The following is a 25421-nucleotide window of genomic DNA, read 5'->3' as shown; positions in this document are numbered from 1 at the left end:
CGACTACCAGACCCTGAGACCCCATCCTCCCCAGAAACCGGCAGGAGAGCTGGCACCAGTCTGTCCAAAAGCGGCGAAGCCGGAAGAGGTAGGGGCTGGGGGCACCTCTTGGACTCATGAGTGAGGCAATACTGCCCCCTCCTGGCTGGTTCATGGCTCCTCCTCTCCTCCTCCACGGGGCCCCTGACGGCTAGGAGGTTGAGGCTGGGGACACACAGGCAAATCTCCAAAGACAGCATGCGACATGCAGACCCTCCTCCCAGCAGCCCCCCTGCGCTTTGCCTATTCCCTAGGCTGATCCCTAGCTTCCAGGCTCTGCCCATCTTGTCCAACTTTCTCTCACTGCCCAAGGAATTCTGAAAAGACCACGTCTTATCTAGCTCCATCACACTGAGGACGAATCCTGAGTCCCCTCCAAGCTGCCCACCATCTGGTCCCATTATGGGCCAGCCTCCTACAGCCCAGGCGCCCGCCCTCTGAGCCTCCCCCGGTTCCCTGCCCCTGCACACTTTGGTCCCACCTGCATGCCTTCCCTCTCATCTTTACCTCCACCAAGAATACCCTCCCTCCTACACACTGTCTCTGCTTGTCCTCTGGGGTTACTCCCACAGGAAAACTGCCCTGTCCCCCCAGCCCAGCCAGAGTGTCTCCTCCCTCCTGCCCCACTTGCCCTGCTCCTCTCTTGGGGGCTGACCACCGTCAGGGATCAGAATCAAACAGTTCAGAAGCTGGAGGGAACTTGGACATCCTCCAGGTCCACCATCCCCCCTCACAGAGGCCCAGAGAGGTGAGGGAGCTGCACAAGTCCACACAGCACATTAGTGGCAGAGGTAGGCCTAGAACTCAGCTCCCCGGCGTCTCTGCCCAGGGCTCCTTGGAGGACACCTGGTGAGCCACAGCAGAATATCTCCCAGACAGGGACTCCTACTACACTGCCAGTATCCCCAGCCCCTCATCAGGGCCCAAAGAAAGCCACTGTGAGTGTTTGCAAAACAAAGGAATAGGGCTTCCCTGGTGGCGCAGTGGTTGAGAAGCCTCCTGCCGATGCAGGGGACGCGGGTTCGTGCCCCGGTCCGGGAAGATCCCACATGCCGCAGAGCGGCTGGGCCCGTGAGCCATGGCCGCTGGGCCTGCGTGTCCGGAGCCTGTGCTCCACAACGGGGGGAGGCCACAGCAGTGAGAGGCCCGCGTACTGCAAAAAAAAAAAAAAAGAAACAAAGGAATAAATGAAAATATTTATCTAATGCCTTCTATGTGCTGGACACAGCAGGCATCAGCTCTGCTACTTAAAACCTTTGTAAATTGCTCGATTTGGTATAGAAAAATAACTTCTGGGGCCGGGGGGTGGGGGTGAGTGTGCCAGGAGGGGCCTCAGTCGCGAATGTCGACAACCAGTGGGCACAGGTGGGGCGAGTGCTTGATGCCCATGGTGAAAGCGGGCGTGCGGGCCTTGTGCACCGTGACCTGCTGGATGTCGTAGGAGCCGGGGCCGGGCCGAGGTGTGTGGTCCACCGGGTAGGCAAAGCGCCTGGCCATGCTGTACATGGGGCTGCGGTTCTGGTAGACAGACGGCTCAGGCCGGGCGTGCATGGCAGGTCCAGGGCCTCCCGCCACATCCTCCTTGTAGAACCAGTTCTTGTCCAAGGGGCTCAGGCTGTAGCAAGGAGCAGCTCTGTTGGTGGGCAGGTTGGGCCCCAGCAGGCGTGGCAGCTGGTACTGGTTGGGGCCCGGGTTGGGGTCCATCACTCTGTATGGGCACCGGTAGCCAAAGGTGTACTTGGGAGCCCTGCGCTCCCCAGGTGGGTGGGTCTTCTCCAGGTGGTAATGGCAGGAGGCCAGGGTGGGGCTCAGGCCTGAAAGTGGATGAATGAAGGGGAGGGGTCTCAGGGCAGGAGCCAGGCCCCATCTCCTGGTGTCCAACTAACGGGTCAAGGGAGGGAGCTGAGGTCTTGGTTAGCCTGGTATGACTTCTCTATAACCACCTTAACGGCCGGCAGGAATATCACCACCCCTGCGTGGGACTACAGGATGGAGGTGGGCAGGGACTTCGACCATCCTGATATCAGGATTGTGACACTGTTTTCATAACATAAAAACCCCAAGTGTCATCAGAACATCACCCTTGGGCTGTCATTGTCCCTGTGACAGCACCAGGAAAACACCCTGAAATCACTACAGTCCGTGGACTCATTAGCATGACAATAGTGCTGTCCGCCATGAGCCCTGTGATATGTTGATCATAACATCACCCTGCAACAGACGTGCATAACATTGGCCTCAAGACATTAAGTACTGTGTGACACAGACACTGTGACATCAGTGTCTTGATATGACATTGCAGGGAGAGGCCAGAATCTGCAGACACACCTGGCGAAGGGAGTCATCACCCCTTTGCCCCTGTTCCTGTCCCAAGCATGGACCCCCATCCCCCAACCTCCCACCCCGACCTCCCTCTCCCGGCCCATCTTACGCAGGTTAGAGATGCGCTCCGCCATGGGAACCTGAGGGCAGCTGGACATTCCAAACCGAGTTATTTTAGGATCCAAGAAATAGCAAGGCCCAGGGCTGCATATGTCCATGATCCCTGCAAAGCAGCCAAGGAAAGGCCCGGTCAGCCCCAGAGGCCGCCCCAGGGTGAGTCTGGCCTGCCTCCAGGCAAGATCCCCCTCCCCCAAAAAGGATGGAAGGCTCCTTTCCAGTTCCTCGGGCTCTTGAGTGTTTCGGGAGCCTTGATTTCCTCATCCGTAAAATGGGGCTTTTAACACATGAACTTGTTCAGAGGAACAGATAAAATACCAGCTGTGCAGCAGTTTGGTCAGCCCCCACCCCGCCAGGGATTGGTGCCAAGGGGATAATAATAGGCATAGTGGCTACTGTTAGTATGAAGAAGGGACCCAGCCCTGGAAAGGGGGTTCCCCTACTGAGGAGGGTGTGTCACCTCTGGGAGGGGCCGAGATCTCAGACCCCCAGATACACGCCCTTGCCCACCTTCTCCTCTCACTGGCCTTGGCTGTCATCCCCAGCTCTTCGGTGGCCCTCTGCTCCCCACCTTCCAGGGGGTTCTAAGCCACCTGGGAAGCTTTGAGGCCACCCCCCACCACCACTTTCCCTCCACTCACCAGCTATTCCTGCCCAGCTGCTATGGCAAGTGAACCCATGGCAGCCAGAGCGGAAGGGCCCCAGCCAAAGACCACACAGAAAGGAGACCCTGCCAGCTGGATGCAACAGGTCCCTTCTAAGCTCCCGCAGGAGGTCCAGTTGGGAAATGCCCAGAGCTGCCTTCAGAGGGATGGGTCACCTCGCACCCCTGCTGGCTTCCTTCTGGGCCCAGCAGGCCACGTGGGTGTCCCACTCGGGACAGGCCTGGGTTCCCAGGCCTCTGGCTACAGATAATGACTCCTCACCTCTCACCACAGCCCCAAACATCCAACAATAATAATCCTACACCCACGGGGATGATGGGTGTGGGGAGCACTCACGCTTCTCCGAGTGCAGGGTGTGCAGGGTGTAGGCTGGCTCCTGGAACATGGAGACGTCGTGGTCTATGTAGCCCGTGCAGGATGGCCGGAGGTATTTAGCAGGCCCCGGACCTGTGAGCACCAACAGTGTGGCCCTCAGCCTGGACCCGCCAGATCAGAGGCAGGGGAAGCCCCGAATACAGTGTGCCTTAAGAACTCTGGGGTCTTTGCTCTCATTGATGTCACCCTGAGACAAAGACCACCATCGAGGTGCTTCCTTTGGGGAAAGGCAGTGTTCCCAGATAAAATGTGATTTCCCTTGGACAGGCAATGCATAATCAGAAAAGTAATAGTTACAAGTAACTGAGACCTTATTCTGTGCCGAGTACTATGCTAAGCATTTTCTGTGGGTTATTTCAGTTAAGCCTCTCGACAATTCTGTAAGACAGATACCCTTGTTTTTCCCATCTTACAGATGAGAAAATTGAGGCTTAGAAATATCAATTTACCCAAAGTCACACAAGCCGTTATTGTGAAAATTCTGAGACACCAACCAACAGAGCCGAAATGTTTAATCACATACTAAACCACCTATGTGGGCATAGAGCAACAATCAGTCATTAACAATGTAGTGAGAATTAGTTTGTCTGCTTTCAGTTGAGAGTAAGATTCAAGGGAAGTGAGGAAAGCTAGAGCTGGGCTAAAGATGCCACAGAATCCCTAGCCTGTTTCCAAAACTGGCCTCACTTCAAAACCCTTCCTCCCCCGCCCCAAAAAAATTCCCAGCAGCTAATACCGCCTGCAAAGTTTAACTTGGAAGTGCTGATCTTCTGTGGCTTTGAGGAGAGTCTGAAAGGGCTTTGCGGGAGGCAGGACTGGAAGGCTAGGACACCTTCAGCAGCTCTGCAGAGAGATGAATGAGCCCAAGCCCAGGTCTCACCTTTAATTGTTGCCAGGACAACAGGGGTCTGCTTTACCTCCTGCCCTGAGGGCACCTGCACCTTCTTCTCTGGCTGCTGCCCATAGAACACAGGGTTCCTGACCCCCTTGGGCAGTTTCATGTCTGGGGCCAAGCAGAGGGCAGTAGCAGCTGCTGAGAGACCCTAAGCAGCGGGCAAGGAGCTGGGCCTGGGTGGGGCCTGTTCCAGGGGGCCCTGCCCAAGCCCCTCTTTCCACTCTGTCTCCCTGATGCCAGAGGCTGTGTGGAGGCTGGGAAGCAAGACAGTCCTCCTGCTCGTGCAGCTGAGGCCGTCTGGGGTACAGCCAGCTGCAGGGCTCGGCAGGCTGGAGCTGGGGATGACATCACTGCAGAACTTAGACTGTTTATTTCCTCCAGTTGCCGTGGTGCCTGAACTGTAGCGTAGAAATTCTACTCTGGCAGCTCAGCTGTGGAACCCTGAGAACTCGGCCCCCCTGTCCCTGCTCCCAACTTGGCTAAGTAGCCTGAGGGTCCCCAGAACCTTGGGGCAGGAAAGAAAAATGGAGAAGTGGAGTGACAGATCCAGCTCTTCACTCCTGGTGGGTGCCCTGAGGTTTCTGAAAGAGTGGACGGGTCATGGGTGAAGGGTTCTTGCCACCTGCACAGCCCCCTGGGGTGGTCCTCTATTCCCTGTCCCTCCCACCTATCTCCCAGGTTCTGGACATGCCCTCCCTTCTATCACAGTCTGTTTTTTCTTGGGAAAGTATCAAGCCAATTATTTCAAACTAAGGTGTGACTGTCTGATAGCTTCCCAGACTCCTATCCCACAGTGTCTTTAGGGATCCACGTCTAGCTCGAGGAATACTTGCCTGCTGCTGGCATTTCAGGCAAGCAATGGGGAGCAAATAAAAGAGGAGGGAGGGTGGTGCTTAGGCCTCAAGAAGCTACTTCCTGTGCCTGCGGTCAAGAGCACCCCCTGTGGTGGCGGAAGTGTGAGAGAAAACATAGAGGGATACGGAATATACCCAGCTACCATATGATTGATGGATGAGCCCCAGGGCTGAGGAAATGCTAGACACTCCTTCACCCTGAAAAAACCCAGAGGCTCAGGGGCCCTGGGGCCTGCTTGCACCTAGCAGTTCATAGCTCAGACTAAGGGTTTGATCTAGAGGGGTTTCCATCTCGGGGAACAGATGACTGCTGGCTTTAGAGAGAGTGTCTGTCACAGCCCCCGTACACAGATAAGGAAGCTGAAGACCAGAAAGGGGCAAAGACTTGCCCAAAGTTTCCCATTACATTAGTAGCAGAGACAGAACCAGAACACAAACCCCAGAGCTCTCTTTAGAACATAGCCTCTGATCTAATGGAAACCAAACCATGCTCTGAACTCATTCCAACCAACAGGCACAGTGAGGACTCAGAGCAGAGCAGCCAGGTGTGCTGGGTGCTCCAGAATCCCCTGGTGGGGCTGAAAGGCTTGGAACAGAAGGCAGGGCTCCCCCCTCCACCAGCGGCACCAGATCTTTCCTGTGCCTCTCTCATAACCCGTGGGGCAGCCAAACCTCTGATTTCCGCAGAGGGAGGGCTGGGCAAGGCTGGGATTGGCCCAGCCTCAGTTGGCCTCAGGCCACAGGCAGTGCCTCTTCCTCACCTCCATCACTGTCAGCTTTTCCTGGAGGAAGCTGCAGGCCTGCTGGCCCCAAGCCCTGATGGTCCCCTCATGCTGATAGGGGCCAGATGTGGGGCTGGGCTCTTCACCTTCCTGGGCTGGGGGGAAGGTGGTGATCTACAAGTATTTCAGACCCGGGGAGCCTTCCTGACACCCACACAAACACTGTTCCTGTTTGCCATCCTTGTGCCTGGCTCTCTTAGGGAAACCGAGCCACTCTATACCCCGGAATGTCACAAGCCACCCCACTTCTGCTCCAAAGGCTCCCTTCCCTCCAACTTTAACAGAGACTTAGCTCACCCCTGGAAACAGCCTTTGGCTAGCTTCAAAGCTGCTGCTCTGTCCCTCAGAGCCCAAGGTGGAGCAAGTCCCTGGTTTCCTTGGTATCCACCCAGGCAGTGTCCCCTCCCTGACAAGAGCACATCTCCCCAAGACTCCAGCATCCAGGGTACCCCGCTTCATCTCTCAGGGGTGCCATCTGTCTTGACGTGTTGACCTGGTGGCCCTGGCTCATGGTCTTCTTCCCCAGCCCCCAACTCCTGCTATTACCCCAGTGACTTAGGCCTCCCCAGGGACCACCCACCATCCCTTGGCCTCCCAGGTCCCAGACCTCCTCATCTCCAAATGCCTGTGCTCCACTCCCTCTCAGCCACCCTCCCCAGCACATCCTGGGCTTCTCACCCTCCTCCCAGGAGCACCATTCCCTGTCCTTCCATTTCTGGCCCTGTACAGATTGCCTGCTATCACTGAGGTCCCATCGGTGACCCTGCACCTCCTCCGCATCCTTCAGGCTGCCCTCCTTGTCCCACTTCTTTGCTGGTAAATCCCAGCCCTGAGTCACCATGTCTGCCTTGCCCTCCTGTACCAGGCAGCTAAAAGCGGCTGAGGGCCACCCAGTTGCCCATCTCCGCGCTGGTCAGCTTGCTCTCTCCCTCTCCGCAGAGATCATTCAGACATGGCTTATTCCCCTCTGGGTGCCTGGCCCTCCCTGCAGCCCCTGCTCTGCCTCCTGCTCACAGAGAGAACAGAGGACATCAGACCGGCCTTGGACTCAAACCCTCCGTACTGCACTGTCAGAACCAGCAATTTCCATCTGCTGTCACCTGCTTCCATTTCCCTCCTGGGGCTTAGGAGGACCCACCAAGACCTCCTCCCATCTCCTCTGTGTCTCAAGAACATTTCGTTGTCCATTATCACCTTCTCCTTTCTTTAAAGGAGCCTCATCTGGCTCCTTCCTATGATGTTCTACATACTCTGCATCCCTTCCAACTATTAAGAACCATCTAACACAGGGAACTATATTCAATATCCTGTGATAAATCATAGTGGAAAAGAATATTTAAAAAAAGAATGTCTATATATGTATAACTGAGTCACTTTGCTGTACAGCAGAGATTGGTACAACATAGTAAATCAACTATACTTCAATTAAATTTTTTTTTTAATTACTGCTATCGAAAAAAATAATTAAAATGTTTTTTAAATTTAAAAAATAAAAACCATCTTCCTGGCCACGCACACCTCTCCCCAGACCACAGACAAACTTCCCCAAAGAGGCATTTTTCCTACAGTCTCATTCTCGCCTCCCTTTCACATTCTGACTCCCTGCAGGCTGGCTTCAAGCCCATCACTCCACCTAAACTGTGACCTGCATGTGGAAGCTGAAGCCAATAGCCACCTCTCACCCTCACTGGACCAGCCTCTCAGCAGCACTGGGCCACAATGACCGGCCACTGCCTCCTTCTTGCAGGACCTCTTCTTGGTTCCAAGATGTTCTGGTCTTCCTCCCATGTTCCCATTGCCCCTTCACAAGCTTTCTTTCTGGCTCTTCTTCCTCAGCCTGACCTTTCAGTGTTGGCATATGCTCATTAATTGCAAAGGGAAAAACAGTAACTTTACAGGGAGAATCTTGGCAGGCACTACCCCAACCAAGGGATGTAAGTTAACATTATTGGGACTTCCCTGGTGGCACAGGGGTTAAGAATCCGCCTGCTAATTCAGGGAACACGGGTTCAAGCCCTGGTCCACGAAGATCCTACATGCCGTGGAGCAACTAAGCCCGTGCGCCACAACTACTGAGCCTGCACTCCAGAGCCCGTGAGCCACAACTACTGAGCCCACGTGCCACAACTACTGAAGCCCGCACGCCTAGAGCCCATGCTCCACAACAAGAGAAGCCACCACAATGAGAAGCCTGCACACCACAATGAAGAGTAGATGCAACTAGATGCACTCCACTCGATGCAACTAGAAAAAGCCCGCACACAGCAACAAAGACCCAACACAGCCAAAAATTAATTAATTAATTAATTAATTTTTAAAAAAGAGTTCTTTGTACATTAAAAAAAGAGAGCCACATTGGTTTAAAATAAAGAGAGAATAAAAAGAAAAGAAATCATCAACAATGGAACAGATAGATGCTGTGTACCTCCTGAGAGGCTGCACTGAGAAGGACACAGGATCACTTCTGGGGTGTTCCCACCGAGGGTACATAACCTGAATCTAATTGCAAAGAAACCAGATAAACTCAAATCAAGATTCATGCTCCAAAATAAAATAGGTCTATACTTGCCAAAAATGGCAATATCATGAAAGACAAAGAAACACTGAAGAGCTTTTCCAGATTAATAGAAACTCAATGTAGTTTCTATTCAAATGCAATGTAGGAGCCAGGAGTTTCTTTTGCTATCAAGGATATCAATGGGGAAATTGGCAAAGCCAGAAAAAAGCCTGTAGCTAGTTAAATGTATTGTACCAATGTTAGTTTCCTGATCTGGGTTCTGAAAGAGAAGGTCCTTGCTCTCAGGAAATACATATTGAAGTATTTAAGGATAAAGGAGCATTATATCTGCAACTTACTCTCAAAAAATTCTTATAGGCAAAATATATGCATATACGTAGAAAAGAATTTAAAGGTGATAAAACATCACCGTTTGGGAAATCTAGGTGAAGAGTATGTGAAAAATATTTGTAATGGCCGCGTTGGGAAATCTAGGTGAAGAGTATGTGAAAAATATTTGTACTGGCCTTGCTACTTTTCTCTAAGTCTGAAATTATGTTAAAATAAAATTTTTGTAAGAAAAAAAATGTTGGTGTCTCAAAGTTCAGTCCTGCAGTCTTTTACTGATCACTCTCTCATATATCACAGCAACAAAACATGTATGCAAATTTGTTTAAAATTTGTTTCCTATAACCATAAATAATAAATAATTATTAAATTTTTTAAAAAAGTTCAGTCCTGGGCCTTCCTCTCCCATTTCACCACCCTCCTCTTACTGGGAATTCTCATCCCCTCTTGTTGCTTCAATCCCATTATCTGTACCCCAACAATTCCCGAATATATATGTCTCTGGCTCAGATCTTCTTAGGAGTTTAGACTCCCATATTCGACAGCCTGCACAGTGTCACTTGAGATTCTCACAAACATCTAAAAGTCAATAAGCCCAGAGCTTTTCTCATGAGATGCTCCCTGTCCCCCATTTATCTCAATGAATGATGTCACCACCTACCCAAGTGTCCAAGCCAGAAATCTGGGCTTGTCCTGGACACCTCCCTTGTCCTTACTCCCCACATCCAACAATCACCAAGTCATTTGGGGAGCCTGTGAGCTCTCAAAGGCAGGGCTCTGTCACTTACCCTTGTGTCTCCAGCCCCCAGCATATTGCCCTGACACATGGTAAGTGCTTAAGAAAGGTTTGTGGAATGAATAAATGAGTTGATCCATTGATTGATCAAGGAAACATCATTCCTCCTCATGGGAACAGAGTCTTACTTTCTGAACCCAGACACAGACCCAGTCTGGCTGACTGGACTGCAATTTACATTCGTGGAGGTCAGTTTCAGTTATTTCTTGCTGTGTAACAAATTATTCTCAAAGCCTAAGAGCTTAAAATAGCAATACACATTTATCATCACACACAGTTTCAAGAGTTTAGGGGCCAGGAGTTTAGAAGTGGCTTAGCTGGATGGATCTGGCTCCAGGTCTCTCCAGAAGTAGCAGTCAACATGTCAGTAGGAGCTGCAGTCATCTGAAAGTGTGACTGGGGCTGGCACATCCACTTCCTAGATGGCTCACTCATGTGAATGGTGGGCTGGTGCTGACCATTGACAAAAGGTCTCAGTTCCTCTCCACAGGGGCCTTCCGCAGGCTGCTTAACTGTCCTCAGGCCATGGTGGCTGGCTTCCCCCAGAGCAAGCAATCAGAAGAGAACAAGTCAGAGGCCGCCATGTCTCTTGTGACCTGACCTTGGAAATCATACTCCTTCATTTCTGCAATGCCCTATTGGCCATTTGGGTCAGCCCTATTCAATGTGTGGGCGGTGACTCCACAAGGTTGTGAATGCCCAAAGGTGAGGACCATTGAGGGCCACCTTGGAGGCTGGCTACCACAGGTTTTTCTCTATACAAGGACACCTAGCCAGTGGGGCCAATAAGAGCTGAAATTCAAGCTGTATGTTCTTGGGTGAAATGGCTGAAGACAGCCCTGCCAGCTTGCTCCAGCTGCCTCTTGGTTATCAATCTTGCCTCCCCTTCAAAGGATTCCTGGAAGACGTGCAGAGAACACAACCCTGGCATCAACAGGTGACCTCGTCATAACCACCAGGCACTGCCCTTCATAGTTTATAAAGCCCCAGCACCTCTGTTGGAAGGCATCATCCAAGCACCATGGCGGTTCTACTGTTTACAAATGAGGGGAAAGTTGCCTAGAGGTGAAGAGACTTGCCTGAGGCCACACAGAAAAGGCTTGGCAGAACCAGACTTCTGGCTCCTAACCCCACATTCTTTTCACTGCCCTGTCCAGTCGCCAGTTCAGACCCATGTCTCCTAATGCCCACTGAAGCCTCATTCTCAGTTCTGAGCAGGTATTTCTAACCCTCCTTTTGGGAGCCCCACCCCAGCCCCCAAAGTACCTGTCCCATGCTAGACTCTGAGCAAGTATGTTCACAAATCTGCCCTCCAAACGAGGACTATTCATTCCCCCTCCCAGAGGCTCTCTCTGCAGCCAGCTGAATATCCATTGGTGGAGCGGAGCAGTGGGTAACAGCATGAACCAATATTTAGAAATAGCACAACCCCAGGAGGAGTCAGCTGCGGCCAGCTGGTCATAGCCACTGAAGCCGCAGGTCTTTGTGGACGTGGTGTGGAAGACGACTTCCTGCTCCCGGGAACAGAGGCTCTGAGAGGGTCCTCTACCACCCCCAGCCCCCGTCTCCCCAAGACAGCTTTCCCCTGGCCAGGGAAAGCCCTGCCATCAGCCACCCGTCCACAGCCCACAGCCGGCTCCCAAGGGCAGCAAACATAACATTTCAGCTCCTGAATTGTGCAATTGTTGGGAAGAGCTGCCCCCATCCCCCCTGATCCTGGCTGCCTGCACTTGGAGGAGCCCCACGGATGCTGCCAGCCACGAGTGGGAGCAAGACCACTCCTAGCATAGGCCCTGGACTGGGACCCACCACCAGGGAGCTCCTGGCCATGTGACTACAGGGCCATGGAATCGGGGCCAAAAAGCCCATGTCCCCTTGCACAGTAGTGGTCTGAGTTCTATATGCTTCATGGCAGGAGGCCACTTCCCTGAGGTTAAGATCTAGACAGTGCGAGCTGAGGCACTGTCCCATCTAGGACACAAGCACCGGCCATTTGCCAGCAAGCTGGCTTTGGCCACAAGCTCCCTGGGTGGGGCCCAGGCGGTCAGGGTGCAAAACACAGAGGCATTCAGATGCCGGGCCCTGGCCAAGGACAGGACTGAGCCACAGCCGCTGCCAGAGCAGGCGCTCTTCGTCCAAGAGGCATGAGGATAAGAATGACCGGAGGGCCTGGCCAGCACGCCTGGCTGAACTCTGCCAGCAGAGAAGTGGGTGATGCTCTCTGTTGTCTGTTCTCCCAGAGGCCGATCACTTGGGGAAACTGAGGCAGCACACACCACAGGTCACTGTAGCTTCAGAAAAATTTGAATCCTCCTTCATCCCTGGGGCGTGGGCATCCTTCTTCAAGTGTGTTCTGAGTCTTCCTCTCCCCTATCCCAGGTACCCTGTCCGGTGATTTGCTGGGAAGAAATCTGTCCAAGGGGCCAGGAGGCATTGACTCAACTACGTGTGCCCTGGGGGGCACTGGGAGAATACAGAGATCATTACTCGAGGGAGTCTATGGAAATGGAGGTCAGTGGTGAGAAGGAAGGCTGTGAGGGCTTCCTGGAGGAAGGTGAGATACGGCCACAGAGGCAAGGGCAGTCGGGGATGGTCACCAGCGACACCCGGCCAACCCAAGTCAGAGAAAGTCAGGGCAAAAGTCAGAAGGCAGAGGAAGGCCTGAGGATGCTAGGGAGGCCCTGGTGGGCTCTACTCAGGATGGGGATTTGGTGGGGGCTTCAGGGGGGGTCATGCTGAGGAGGCTGGGGAGAGGACAGTTGAGGAGCAGGCACTGCCTGGTCTAACAGCCTTTGCTCTGAGACAGTAAGAGGAAGTCAGGGATCAGCTCCCAGGCAACAGGAGGCCTCAACTTTCTGCCAGTTTTCCTGGCATGAGGCTGCTCAGCACCAGTCGGGGGTCAAGTTCTAGGCTATAGGCTGAACAAAGGCCAGGCCTATGTGTGCTGTTGCCCCAGCATCCCTTTTCCACTAGAGCCTCAGTTTTCTCATCAGTGAAAAGGGAACACTGTCCCCCAACACACACACTCCCCAGGGTTGTCAAAAAAACAGGTCAATGTTTTGTAAACTGAGAAGCCCCAGCAGAGAAGCCAGTGTGGGCTATTACTGCCGTGCTGGTTGCCATTATTTATCCAGGCCTGTGTTTCTCTCCCCAGCTAGCAACCAGGCAGGGGGAGGCTGCAAACTAATCCTGACTTGAATCTCAGCTGTGGGCGGGAATTCCGTCTGCAGGCTCCACAGACAGACCAATGACTCCTGGTAGCGGTGGGTAAATCTGTGTGGGTGGGGATCAGGGGAGGACATGGGAGAAGATGGGGAGGGCGAAGGATGGGCAGATGGGGTGGGTAGAAAGCTCCACCCACATTTTTGATTCATAAAGAAGCAAAAGTCTTTTCCTCCAAATGTTGTCTTCTCAGCAGCCTCTGCAACTCTGGGCCCACACTTTGCCAGTAATTAGCCCTTAACAAGGACCAGGTGCCTTGCTGACTTGGGGAGAAGGAAAAACAAGGGACAAATGCGGAATCAATGGCTTTATTGCCACCGAGGCCAGCTGAGCACAGCCCCAACCCAGGCTTCCTAGGATGAACTGGATGGGAGTTGTTGTGTTTGCCAAAATCCCTACAGAACAGCAGCAACTGGCTTCTTACTCAACCCCAGCATGCATTTATTGAGTACCTACTGTGTGCAGCTGCCTCTGGAAGCTAAATGCAAACTTTGAGACACATGGAGGATATGCAGCAGGACTACAGGGCAAGGAGGAAAAAAGACAAGCATATGTTGAGCACCTGCTGTATACCTCGGGCTAGGCACTTGAGGTACATTAAAGGATTTAATCCTGGGACTTCCCTGGTGGCGCAGTGGTTAAGAATCCGCCTGCCAATGTAGGAGACACGGGTTCGAGCCCTGGTCCGGGAAGATCCCACATGTCGCAGAGCAACGAAGCCCATGCACCACAACTACTGAGCCTGCACTCTAGAGCCTGCAAGCCACAGCTACTGAGTCCATGTGCCACAACTACCGAAGTCCGCATGCCTAGAGCCCATGCTCCACAACAAAGAAAAGCCACCGCAGTGAGAAGCCCGCGCACTGCAACGAAAGAGTAGCCCCCACTTGCCGCAACTAGAGAAAGCCCACGCACAGCAACGAAGACCCAATGCGGCCAAAAATAAATAAATAAATAAATAATTTTTTAAAAAGCATTTAATCCTCACAAAGCCAATTTTACAGATGAGGAAACTGAACTACAGAGAAGTGAAGTGACTTGCTCAAAGTTGGACAGCTAAGCAGGAGAGCTGGGATTTGAACCCAGAGCCCCGGTTACCACTGTGCTGTGGTGGTAAGAGCCCTGGGCTTGGGGTCAAAGACCTGGCTCCACCTCTTTGCAGCTGTGTAGACTTGCCCAAGTCCCTTAATCTTCTTCAGCCTCAGTTTCTTCTATTGCAAAACGGGGCAAAATTTTGTTGCAAACTCTGAAGGGCTGTACCCATGGTAGGACTGTCATCAGGCAAGGGCAGGGGCTGGGGAGACAGCAAGTGGTGGGATGGGGTTGGGGCTGGGCTGAAGCAGGCAGGTGTGACAGAGAGATTCTGATGGAGGAAAGGAGGGGGAAACACTCCGGGGGTACTCTTCCACCCATTCACTGGACAGAGAAACCGAAGCCAGGCACCGCTGATGCTGGGGCTAGGCAGAGCCTCTAGGTGCTGGATGCTCTGCGATAATATTGCCCTTTCTCCTGCTTGGGACAAGGCTGATATTGTTGCCTGGGAGGGAACCAAGAGGAGCAGGACCCCAGCCTGAAGCTGTTAGGTAGGTGCTAAATCCAGGGTCAGATTTCCAGGAGGCAGCCCAGGAAGTTGAAACAGCCAGATTCAGGAGTCAGGCGGCCTGGGGTTCTGGTCCCATGTGGCCAGGGACCTACTCTCCATCTGGGGGCCTTGTAAGAACCACTTCCAGCTCTGAGCCAGCTTCCTCCTCCATAAAGCGTGGGCAGGAGTGTTGTCACCCACATTGCAGGATTAGTTAGAGGCAACTAAATGAGACCAGGGAGTTAAGAATCCCTCCTGCCTTGTGGGAGACTCTAGAACATCTCTCCTTTAGAGACTGGGAAACTGAGGCCCTGTCAAGGTTGCAATGCCAGTGGGCACAGAGCAGTGTAGAACCTCAGGCTGGTGCTTCTCTGTCCAAATGGCGTCCTGAAGAGACTTCAGAGGCAAAGCAGCCCAAAAGCAGTCTGTGGGGCGGAGGGCATCTGTCCTTCCTCCTAGGCCTGGCGTGAGGACGCCCTTGCCACAACCCAGGCGAGAGCAGAGGGCAGAGAAGTGAAGGGACTAGCTCAGCTCACATCTCCTCCCAGAGGAGCTCTCCGGGAGCCCTTGCGCCAGAGCCCAGGACGTCTGGGCTCCTCTGGGATTTTGTCCCAAATCTCTAAGGTGGAGCCTGGGACTGATCGAGCTATAAGGGTCCCCTGACTACTGACGGGGAGGAGCAGCCCAGCACGGGCCCTTTAAGAAGACTAGGGGTTGGGGGCAGACAGGACAACCCCGGCCTGAAACCGGAGCGCGCGCGCCGGTCGGCGCCTGCCCCGCCCCCGTGTTAAGTAGGCGGCGGGACGCCCGGAGCCCCAGCCCACGCCAGTTCTCTCGACTCGAGACTCTGGCGTCCAAGCTCCCGGCTCCGAACTCCGCTCCTCGCCAGTCCCGCTGCCCAGCCCGCCGCGATGCGCTCCGGCCCGCGGCTCCTGCTCTCAGCCCCCGCCCTGACCCTGGCTCTGACCTTCGCTACGTTGGTGGGACCAGCATCCACAGGTGAGTGAGGGGCCTGAGACGCCGACCTAGACTGGCAAGAGCTGTGGAGGGTTTCTTACGTAGAGGAAAGGGACAGGAGGACCCAGACTGGGAAACGAGGGGACTGCACTTCTGCCACCCCAGGCTGGGGTCTCTGGCAGTACCACCCCACCCCCAGGGCATGCAGGACCCCCAGACATGGCTCTCCATCTAGGGGGTCATGTGGGCTCTGGTTATCTGAGGTTGGCCCCAGGGTCACTTCCCTAGGGTGTGGCTCTGTGCAGGATTGTTCTCTAGACCCAGTGGAGACACCCCAGTGCCGCCTGGGGTCCCTGTGCCCAGCAGGCTTTCTATGACTGGGTTGGTGCCCAAAGGACCCATAGTGACAGTGAGAAGCGAGTCCCCCACCTCAGACACCCAGGCAAGGAAGGGGGAGTGCTGCAAGGCGTGAAATGGGGAGGAAGCCACCCTGCCCCACCCTGTGTGGGTCCCCGCAAGCACCCCAGCCTCCTGGGGCCTCCTGCAGCTGCGCCCCAGCTCTGCTCCTGTTCCCCTTGTTCCTGGGTGCATTTTCTGTCTGGCCTCTTCACCACCACCTTCCTCCTGGCCTCCTCCTCCCCCTCCTGTCTTCTGTCTCCTCTCTTCTCACTGAGAAGGCCTAGTTAGTGGCAGACAGGACCACCCACTCTTCAGCCTCCTAGAGGCAGGGCTGGTGCCCCTCAGATATCCTGTGCCCCTCAGACAGCTCTGGGCACCCCCCTGCCACACCTCCCTGTCCCAGGCATTGGTGCTTGCCTCCAGCAGAGACTGCCGTCTGAGAGGTGCTAGGATGTATCCGTCTCTATTGCAATGCCAGAAATCCCACCATTATGGCATTCTTCCCTTAGTTAAGGCACGGTCTAGTTATGCCATAAGAACTGTGGCCTCAGGGCCCATCAGTCATTACTACCCATGTATGTATGAATTAGTGCTTCAGCCTACATCTTTCGGGACCATTCCCAAGAACAACTTTGAGCAGAAGAAGGGCCTGAGTCTCCCTTCCAGGGACCTAGGCCACACCCCTCTCCCCATTAGATGGGGAAGCCAGTTAGAATGGACAGTAATCACAAGGCACCCAAAAGGGATATGAGTCAGGGGAGGACCCCCCAGTGGGGTGAGTCAGAGCTGGATCCCAGGCTCCCTGTTCCTGTCCCCAGGGACCCCATCCTTCAAGGTCTCAGGGCCTGGGTTGTGGGCTGGGCCTCTAGAGAGATAGGAAGGGGGCATCTGAGCTGACTAGAGAGGTCTGCTTGCCCAGCCTCCAGCCAAGGGAGGGACTCCGGTACCCACCTCCTTGGACTTCACCTGAGAGCCATTCTCAAATACCTTCTCAGCATCAACAGTGTGCAGACATTGTGCTGGGCAGTCAGGAGTGCAGAGAAATGCATAGGCTGGACTTGGACTCATTCAGGAGGCAGAAAAGCAAATTAAAACTCAAACAGCAATTCCTATCGTGTCTGCAAAGATCCAGATGAGGAGAATGGTGAAGAGAAATTCAGAGGCAAGCTGGGGCGGGGCAGAGGGTGATCCTTGAGCCAAGCCTTGGAGGATGGGAAGGGGGTCAGAACTCCAGGCGAGGGCTCAATGAGCAAAGGCTCTGAGGGGGTATGAGCAGAGGGAGGTTGAGATAAGGAGTTCCAGCAGCCTGGCTGGAAGGTATATATATTTTGAGCACAAGCCAGAAAGAGCCATTGGGCTGGGGCACAGAAACCTGAGATGGCAAAATGCAGTCCACAGCCTATACCCTATTGGCAGTGGGAAGCCAGCGAAGCTTTTAGAGAGAAGAGTGACATGGTGCCAGTGGGGTTTTATAACATCAAGCCGACCCCGGCCCTTAGGAGGCATTTGGAAGCGGTGAGGGAGTGGGCAAGCTAGTATCCTGTCCCCCTCACAGGCAGAGCTCCCCTCCAAGAGCCCACCTCTGTCCCCATGCCATGTCCCCTCTGTCCCCCATCCTGGTCTCTGCAATAGGGATAGCCCCTACTGAGGAAGGTATCACTCCCACCCCTCCTGGACACCCTTAGCCCCAAAGGCCCCCAAGTCTCAGGTACCAGAGTGAGGCACACTGGGATGCTTTCCCTGCACTCATCAACATTCCAGGGCATCCAGGTCATGGGACCTGAGAGTCAAGCACCTTTGGAGACCATCTGGGCCAACCTTCCAATTGTACAGACAGGGAAGCTGAGGACCCAGGGAGGAAGCAAAGTGCTGTAACCCACAGAGAAGCCCAGCTGCCCGACAAGAGCCCCTAGTCCCACTTTGTTGGAGCTCCCCGCCTGCGTGGGCAGCTAGACTTGACCCCTGTGCCACTGTGGATGATAAGTGTGATGTCCAGCCCCTTCTAAGCCCCGTGGGAGGCCCAGCAGAGCCACAGGCATTGGGGAGATTGGGTTTGAGCTGATGTGCTTCCAGCCAGGGGGTACAGCACAAGCAAAACTGGGAGGTCAGAGTGAGCACAGAGCGTGCAGTGCCAGTGGCTCCCGTACCTCTTCCCTGCCTGGCATAGCTGACTTTTAAAGGCAGAAGGTGAGGGGCTCACATGGGACTCAGGCGGGAGTAGCTGGCAGAGAGGGTTCCTGTGTAATCTGGGTGAGGGCTCTGAACTGATGGGGGTGTCTTAGAGAGCAGGGCTGGGGTGGGGACAGGGGAGCCTCAGGTGCAAGGAATTGAACCAGGGTAGATTCCGTTGCCTCTAAGGATGGTCTGGGGGAACGAATAGTGCTGGAGACAGCCTCTCAGCCTTGTGTGTGTCTGTGTGTCTGTGTGTGTACGTACACTGCCCCAGCCCTCCAGAGCAGGGCAGGGGCCAGGGCCCTAGGCCCAGCACCCCCCACCGGACTCTGAAAAAGCTGTTCCAGACCAAGTATAACTGAGCCCCCGCTCCCAACATTCACCCGCCTGCCCAGCCAGGACAACAAGAGTCTTTGAGTGCAGCCCGCGTGGGGGGCCCGAGGAGGGGGCCGTGCCAGGTGGGCCAGGCGGCTGATGAAGGGCCGGAGGGGAGTGGGGTGTGAGGAACTGGGCGTGCTGCCCAGGATGGGGCGGGCAGGGGAGGGGGAGTTGGAAATAGCCCTGACTACACACTCACTGGCGCACACAGATGTGAGCCCGCGCAACCGTGCACACAACCAGCGGTGCTCACAGACCTGGGCTGGGTGGGGCCTTCAGGGAAGGAGGTGAGGACAAGATGGGGGCAGGGGGTGCTGAGCTGCACTGGGGCTCCTATTCAGTGCCAAGAGCAAATAAACAAGGGGGCCTTTAGGTCTGGGACTTGAGCCTGCTCCCTTCCAGGTCCCTCCGCTCCTTTACTGCCTTGCCGCCGACTCCTGGCCCCATCCAGCTCCCCTTTTGCCTCCAACATGCCCCTGACTCAGCGTGGGTCCAGTTCTGTAGAGCCTTTCAGAGTTAAGACTCCTCCTCCAGGTGCAGGCTTAGGGTGTGTTTCAAAAGTATTGTATTACCATTATTACTGAGTGTGTATGAGTAATTTTTGAATGAACCGAATTTGTATGAACAGTTTTGTACTTGGATTCTCCCTGGGGTAGGGGCTCCTGGCTCTCTGCTTCTCAGGAGGGTCCGTAACTCCAAACAGGGGACAGGATGGAGCTCTCTTATAACAGAGCTCCTACCTCCCGAGACACCCCGTGGTGGGGGGGGCACTAACCATGTTGTCCTGCAGCTTCACAGCAGCCCTATAAGTCAAGAAACATTCCCCATTTTACAGATGAGGAAACTGAGGCTCTGAGAACGAGAAGGACTGGCCTCAGGTCCCTCTTTGGGTACACAAGCCATGGTGTTCTCACTCACCCCAACAACAGCCGCCTTTCCCAGATCAGGCCAGGTAGGCAGCCACCGACCAGTGGACTCAGGCCCCCCAGCAGAGGAGAGAGACAGGTCTTCAGGAGAGAGACAGGTCCCTGAGGACCCCAGATCTCTGTTCCCATCTCTGCAGACCCCTCCAGCAAGTGCCCCCTACCTTTCCAAACCCTCCCCACTTCCTCACAACATAAGCAGATCTTCTTCAAGGAAGCCTACCACTCCTCCACCAACAGCTGGGGTGGCAAATGAAGCCCCATCTGTCTCAGATGTAGGGTGGTGGCTCTGGGGCTGCCGTCAAGGTGGCTTGGTGGCATGGCTCACTCATGTTCTGGACAGTGCCTCTCCTGTTGACCACTCCTTCCTCCCACTCAGCTCCTGCCCACGCCCTGGCCGCTCCCCGCCTGCAGAAGCGCCAGCCCTGCCAGCTCTGACGCGCATTAGCCAGGCCTCCCGCCACTGCTCATACGAAACCATTTCAGTGTGTGTCTCTCTTGCAGCTTAAGTGTCACGGTGTGTCAGTAAGGCAGCCTCCCCTCCCAGACCTCACTGCAGAGACTCCCCAACCCAGGCCAGCCCCCCATGGTTCATAGGGAAACCAGGACCCAGAGAGGAGCAGCTATTTTCTCGGAGTCACACAGCAAATGCTTAGCAGGGTAGGGGGTAGACCTCTCTGCTGTTTGTCCTTGTACCCTGGTTTGGGTGTGGCCTTCCCCACAGGACCAGCAGCTCCCCGAGGGCAGACCTCCCATCTACTTTTCTCTGAGGTCTCCACTATCTTGCTGCACCCAGGACTGGGCCCGCAAGGGGCATAGAGATCACTGAGCCAACCAGGGGTTTTCAGACTGTGTCCAAGGTGCTCCGGGGCTTTCCATTCCCATACCTGGGAATACGGGATGCTTGCACCACCCTGATTCATGCAGAGCAGTCTCGTGAACGTGTGTTTACGTAAGATACAGTTTTGATAAAGTGTTCTGTGGCTTAAAAAAAAAGGCTTGAAAACCAATTAATTGCTTTGAGTTAAAACATACTGAGAGCAGGGGAGAGTCAGGTCACATACAAGAAAGGACTTCCTGGCTTTCAAAGAATCCAGATCAAGATTGATATCAATGGCCCCTGGAAGATATCCTTCCACCAGTGGAGCAAAGTCTGGGGGCCTGAAGGCAGGGAGCAGAATGTAGTCCCAGCTTCCTCCCGGCCAGCCCTGGGGACCTGGCCTCTCCTGCCCCAGCATCCCATTCCTGTCCCTCTCGGAACCAAATGGGACACTTCTGAGTATCCAGGTAGACAGCAGCCTCATGGTGCCACCTGCCTGCAGGCCCAAAGACACCATGACTGTGGCTGGGCCCTCTCTCCCCCCAGTAGATCAGCCTCCACATTCAAAGTGATGCTGTGTCCCACAGGCTGGCTGATGAACTAGAGCATCAGATAATAATCCATAATCCCTGGCACCTTTCCACCCTTGCCCAAGCTGTTGCTTGCAACTGCTCTTCTTTTTTTCTCTCCATCCTTCAAGGTCCAACTCCAGCATCACCACCCCTGGGAGGCTTTTCCAACCATTGATTATTCAGGCCTACAGCCTGGTCTGCCCCCCTTCTGGGGCCCTGCCCTCCATCTCTGTGAGATTACAAACCTTTCTCCCCCTACCTTCATCTGGCCCCTGCCCCTGTTCTGTGACCTCCATCAGCATGACACCCAGTAGGTGTATGTACATGTGTGTGCAGACACACACTTGCAAACACACACACACACACACACACACATAGTGTTCTCAGAAGCCTGGCTCAGGGCCTAGCAAAGAGAGTGTCCACCCCCAGAGCGAGAAGCCTGGGGGAAACCCCCAACTCAGGACACACAGCCCCCAGTTCCACCACCAGGCCAGGGCCTCTAGCCTGTGCCATCCTTCTCTCTGGGAAGATGGAGAGGGGGTGGAGGAGAGGAGACCAACTTCCGTTCCCACCTAAGAGCAGCCCCCGCCCCGACATTTCAGGAGGGGGCAGCTATAAATATCAGTGGGCCCAGGATGCTGATTCCCACGACACCAGCCCTCCCTGCCCCTTCCCTTGTGTGCAGTGACTGGGGCAAGTCCAGCTCTCCTACAGCTGGAGGCCAGCCAGGCAGGCCTCCGGCCCAGACACACACACACACACACACACACACACACACACACACACACACACGCGCGCGCGCGCACACACACACACACACACACACACACTTCTCACCGTGGTGAGGGCAGGAACGAATCATCCTTTTTGGGCGTCTTGGAGCAGCTAAGAGTAAGCTTCCCTCCTGCCCCTCAGTCCTGACTCAGGCCCCACCTCTCCCTCCTCTGAGTCCTCAGCTCCTGGAACAGGGCTGGGGGAGACAGGAGGCCAGGCTCATCGTGGTAAAGAACATGGTGTTAGAGAGCTTAGAATTTAATTTCAGCCCTACAACTCAATACCAGTGACCTGGCCTTTCTGAGCCTCAGTTTTCTCCTCTCTGAAATGGGATAAATAATTCCTACCTCCTATGTGTGTTGGGGATTAAAGCCCTTTGCCTGGAGTAAATGCTCAGTAGGTGCCTGGTCCTGAGGTTGCTGTTATTCTGTTTTTCCCATCTTCTTCTGGAGTGGGGCAGGCCCAGCAATGGTGGCGGGGGACGGGTGGGGGGTGGTTCCTGCTTAGGAATCTTTGAGAAAGTTTCCAAAGCAGGGGATTGGAGAGGGTCTGTGTGGGGACGAAGTGACACGGAAAGGGGGAGGCAGGCTCCCAGGGGACCTGTCAAGCCAGCCTCTGCCCGCCAGCCCAGGACCCTTTAGAAAGGGGGGTGGGGGTAGGTCCTGCATCTGACTGACTTACTGGGCTGAGGTCCACACACCTCTCCTGTGTGAGGAGAAGCAGGACAGCCCCTTGCAGCCCCACCCCAAAGCCTAATGGTCCCTTGGATGGAGATGGTTGAGCCAGGACGTAGCACAATCAACCTGTTGAATGAATGACCAAATGAAACTCAGACCCTGTCCCAAGAGCAGATGGGTGGGGACAGAGAGAAGGAGCAGGCCTCGACACCTTTTATAAGATGGGGAGCCCACAGGGAGATCAGCTCGGTGCTTTGTGACCGCCTGGAGGGGTGGGATGGGGAGGGTGGGAGGGAGGGAGATGCATGAGGGAAGGGATGTGGGAACAGATGTATATGTATGACTGATTCACTTTGTTATAAAGCAGAAACTAATTAAAAAAATTAAAAAAAAAAAAAAAAGATGGGGAGCCTAGAAGCCTGTCTTTTCCCTGCTCTCTGCCCACCCTTCAGGGGCCCCTCTGGAGGTAGGGGCTGGAGGCCAGGGCCCAGTGATGTGAGATGGCTCCCATGAAGCTCCCATGGGACTATTACCACCACTCATTAAGCAGTAGTGGCTGCATCATGAGGAGCAGGATCCAGAATGAAGGACTGAGGGATTCTCTCTATCCTGGGCTGCTTGGACCCATCAGGGGTGTTGGTGATGCCTGAGTCCATGTATGCGTAAGATCAGAGTTGGTGGAGGTGAGGGGAAGTGAGTCTCAGGAAATGGCTACAGAGTGGGGTGAGCAGCCTCGGGGAGTGCCAACTGGAGGGACACTCTGGATAAAAAGCCTGGGCCCCCAAGTCAAGATCCCAGTGTGGGGGCATCCTCTGCTTTCACCCCCAGAGAGGTAACCTTCTGAACAGACTATTGGGCAAAGACTGGTCAGCTCCCCAGATGTGTGCTAATAGAATCCAGGCTCCTGCCCCCGGCTGAGGCTCCATCTCTGGACATCGGGTGCCCGTGTGCTTCCAGACACTCATCTGGAGCCCATCTGAGCCTCTCCAGGGGCAGGTACTCAAATAGGAGCCCCTCCTTCCAACTGTTGACAGCCCTGGGATAGAAGGGATATTGTAGGGACCTGAGCCAAATGTGTAATGGCAGCCCTTGGGATACCTGGCCCTGCTGTGTGGCCTTGGGCAGACCTCTGTCCGTCTCTGGGCCCCTGGGTAGGATCTTCATTCTCCAAGGTCAGCTCTAAAATTCTGAGCTCGGGCTTCCCTGGTGGCTCAGTGGTTGAGAGGCCGCCTGCCGATGCAGGGAACACGGGTTCGTGCCCCGCTCCGGGAAGATCCCACATGCTGCGGAGCGGCTAGGCCGGTGAGCCATGGCCGCGGAGCCTGTGCTCCGCAAGGGGAGAGGCCACAGCAGTGAGAGGCCCGCGTACCGAAAAAAAATAAAATAAAAATTCTGAGCTCAAGCCTCTTGGGAAAAGGACAAAGATCTCTGCTTCTATCCAGAGACAGCTGGCTGCTTATCTAGGTCCACACAGCAAGGCAGGCTAGGCTCAGAACAGGGCTGAGAGGTGGCCCAGCCTGCCAGAGCTCTCTGGCATCAAGAAACCGTTTTCCTAAGTTGGCACGGAGCCCTGGGGCTCTCCTGGGATGAGAGCAGCGGCTCTTCTCCACCCCCAGTTCCCCTCTTCCACCCCCACCCCCAGCCCCACCCTACCAAAAATAAACCCAGTCTCCCCATCTTGTACCAGCCAGACCCACCCAGCCCCTCCAGAGAAAGTTGAGTCACTGCTCAAAGCTGCTCCTTTTTTTAACTGTCTGAGTCACCGGTTGTGGCTGTAGCTCCATGACACATGCCCCAGGCTGTAGCCACCCCACAGCCCCCAACGACACAACCAAGGGAGGGGAGGGGTCTGAATAGAGGCTGGCAGCAGGTGTGAGCCCAGGCCATAGCCTCAGCCTGTAACTCCTCCAGGCCCGGGGAATTCACCTCCTAGCAAGTCAGAGCCCAGACCTGTCCCCAGCAGTCCTGGAACTGCCCTGCCCCCTCTGTCCAGGACAGTCCTTCCACGATCTTGGCGACGAAGCCCGTGTGCATCGGCTCTGCCCCCACAGCTTTGCTTTGCCTCCAAACGGACCCGGGCCTCCCAGCATTAGATTGACGGGAACAGAGGGTCTCCAGGTCCTGGGGGTGGGAGGAGTAGGCAAGGCCTGGCCTTCTTTGGTACAGGCCACAGAGATGCCTAATTCTTGCCCTTTCTCACCTGGATCCAACTCAGACTGACCAGTCTGCCCAGAGCACTGTGAAGACTTTCTGTAGGACGGAACGCCCCACTTCAGATCTCCCCTTGCTTCCTCTATCTCCTCTCTATTCAGGGCGTCCGCTGGGCTGCAGATCTCTCTCCGCGGACCCCTGTCTGTCTCTGGGTCCTCCCCAAGGCTGTCTCTCCATCTCTCTCCCCATCCCTGCGTCTCTCTCTGGCTGCCCTGTTTTCTTTCCTTTACCCAGTCCGCTGGCAGGCGGCACCCGTACCCCCAGAGCTCCTTCTCTGCCTCCTGTGCCTTGCAGACATGTAACACACCCTCACCTCCACCCATTCCCACAAAGAACTCTGGGCCCCAGGGACCGATTCTGAGAGAAAATTTCCATCCTCCTCACCCAAGTCCCCTCCTTCCCCTGCCCCAAAGTGCAGGCTACATCCTGTCCCAGGGAATGTCAGGATCCCACAGGCACTTCCTTGGGGGCTGAGAAAGGGGGGCAGGGGGCCTGGGAATGGCTCCACCCCCAGCGCCTGCCTGAGCGGGAGCCTGCGCAGCCTCAAACCCCATCCATCTCCTGTCTGTGGCTATGGCCTCCAGCTATAAATAGGTGTTCTGATTCTATTTTCTTTAAAAACAAGCACCAGACTGTCACCACAGGCCCAGAAAAGGGCTCCCTCGTTGGGGCAGTGCCCCACTCAGCCCCAGCCATTGTGTCCAGCCTCACCCCACCCCCCCGGGGCCCTGGAGGGCAGAGGAGGACTGAAAGAAGCCTGGAGGTAAGACAAGTGGGGGGCAGAGCTGGGGCAAGCTCCCAGGTGCAGCCCCTCGCTGCTGGGTCAGCCAGGGAACGTGACACCCCTCCTGCCCTGTTGGGCCCCTCCCTCCTATCTTGCCATCTCTGTCACCAGTCTTGTCCCTTTAAGGCTCACACTGTTAACAGAGAGAGATGACAGTCACACAGCTCCCCAAGCCACGGTTGAGTCTCTTTGCACCCCAAATGCAGAGAAGGAGCTATGGGGAAGGGTGGGGGAGGACTTCTTCCCTGAAGGGGCATGAG

The 25421-nt window shown here is 54.9% G+C and overlaps 2 protein-coding genes across 2 annotated transcripts in view; one reads left to right on the top strand and one right to left on the bottom strand.

Moving 5' to 3' along the window:
• Positions 1–1371: 1371 nt before the first annotated feature.
• CIMAP1C (ciliary microtubule associated protein 1C) lies at positions 1372–4519 on the bottom strand (the record flags this gene model as incomplete). The annotated part of the gene is made up of 4 exons (XM_081228415.1): positions 1372–1853; positions 2471–2584; positions 3480–3590; positions 4399–4519. The coding sequence occupies 4 exons, from the start codon at positions 4517–4519 to the stop codon at positions 1372–1374; spliced, it is 828 nt and encodes a 275-aa protein (XP_081084541.1).
• A 10522-nt stretch (positions 4520–15041) lies between these two features.
• The window catches only part of CSPG4 (chondroitin sulfate proteoglycan 4), a 36502-nt gene continuing 26122 nt past the window's right edge, over positions 15042–25421 (top strand). The window contains exon 1 of the mRNA XM_081228065.1: positions 15042–15493. Coding sequence (XP_081084191.1) covers positions 15406–15493 — 88 coding nt within the window. The 5' untranslated portion in view covers positions 15042–15405. The remainder of the gene's footprint in view (positions 15494–25421) is intronic.

The sequence above is a fragment of the Mesoplodon bidens genome (assembly GCF_964165515.1).
Source record: "Mesoplodon bidens genome assembly, chromosome: 3".
NCBI classification, from domain to species: Eukaryota; Metazoa; Chordata; class Mammalia; order Artiodactyla; family Ziphiidae; genus Mesoplodon; species Mesoplodon bidens.
The sequence above is the reverse complement of the archived record's forward strand: the minus strand, read 5'-3'. Positions and strand labels throughout refer to the sequence as shown.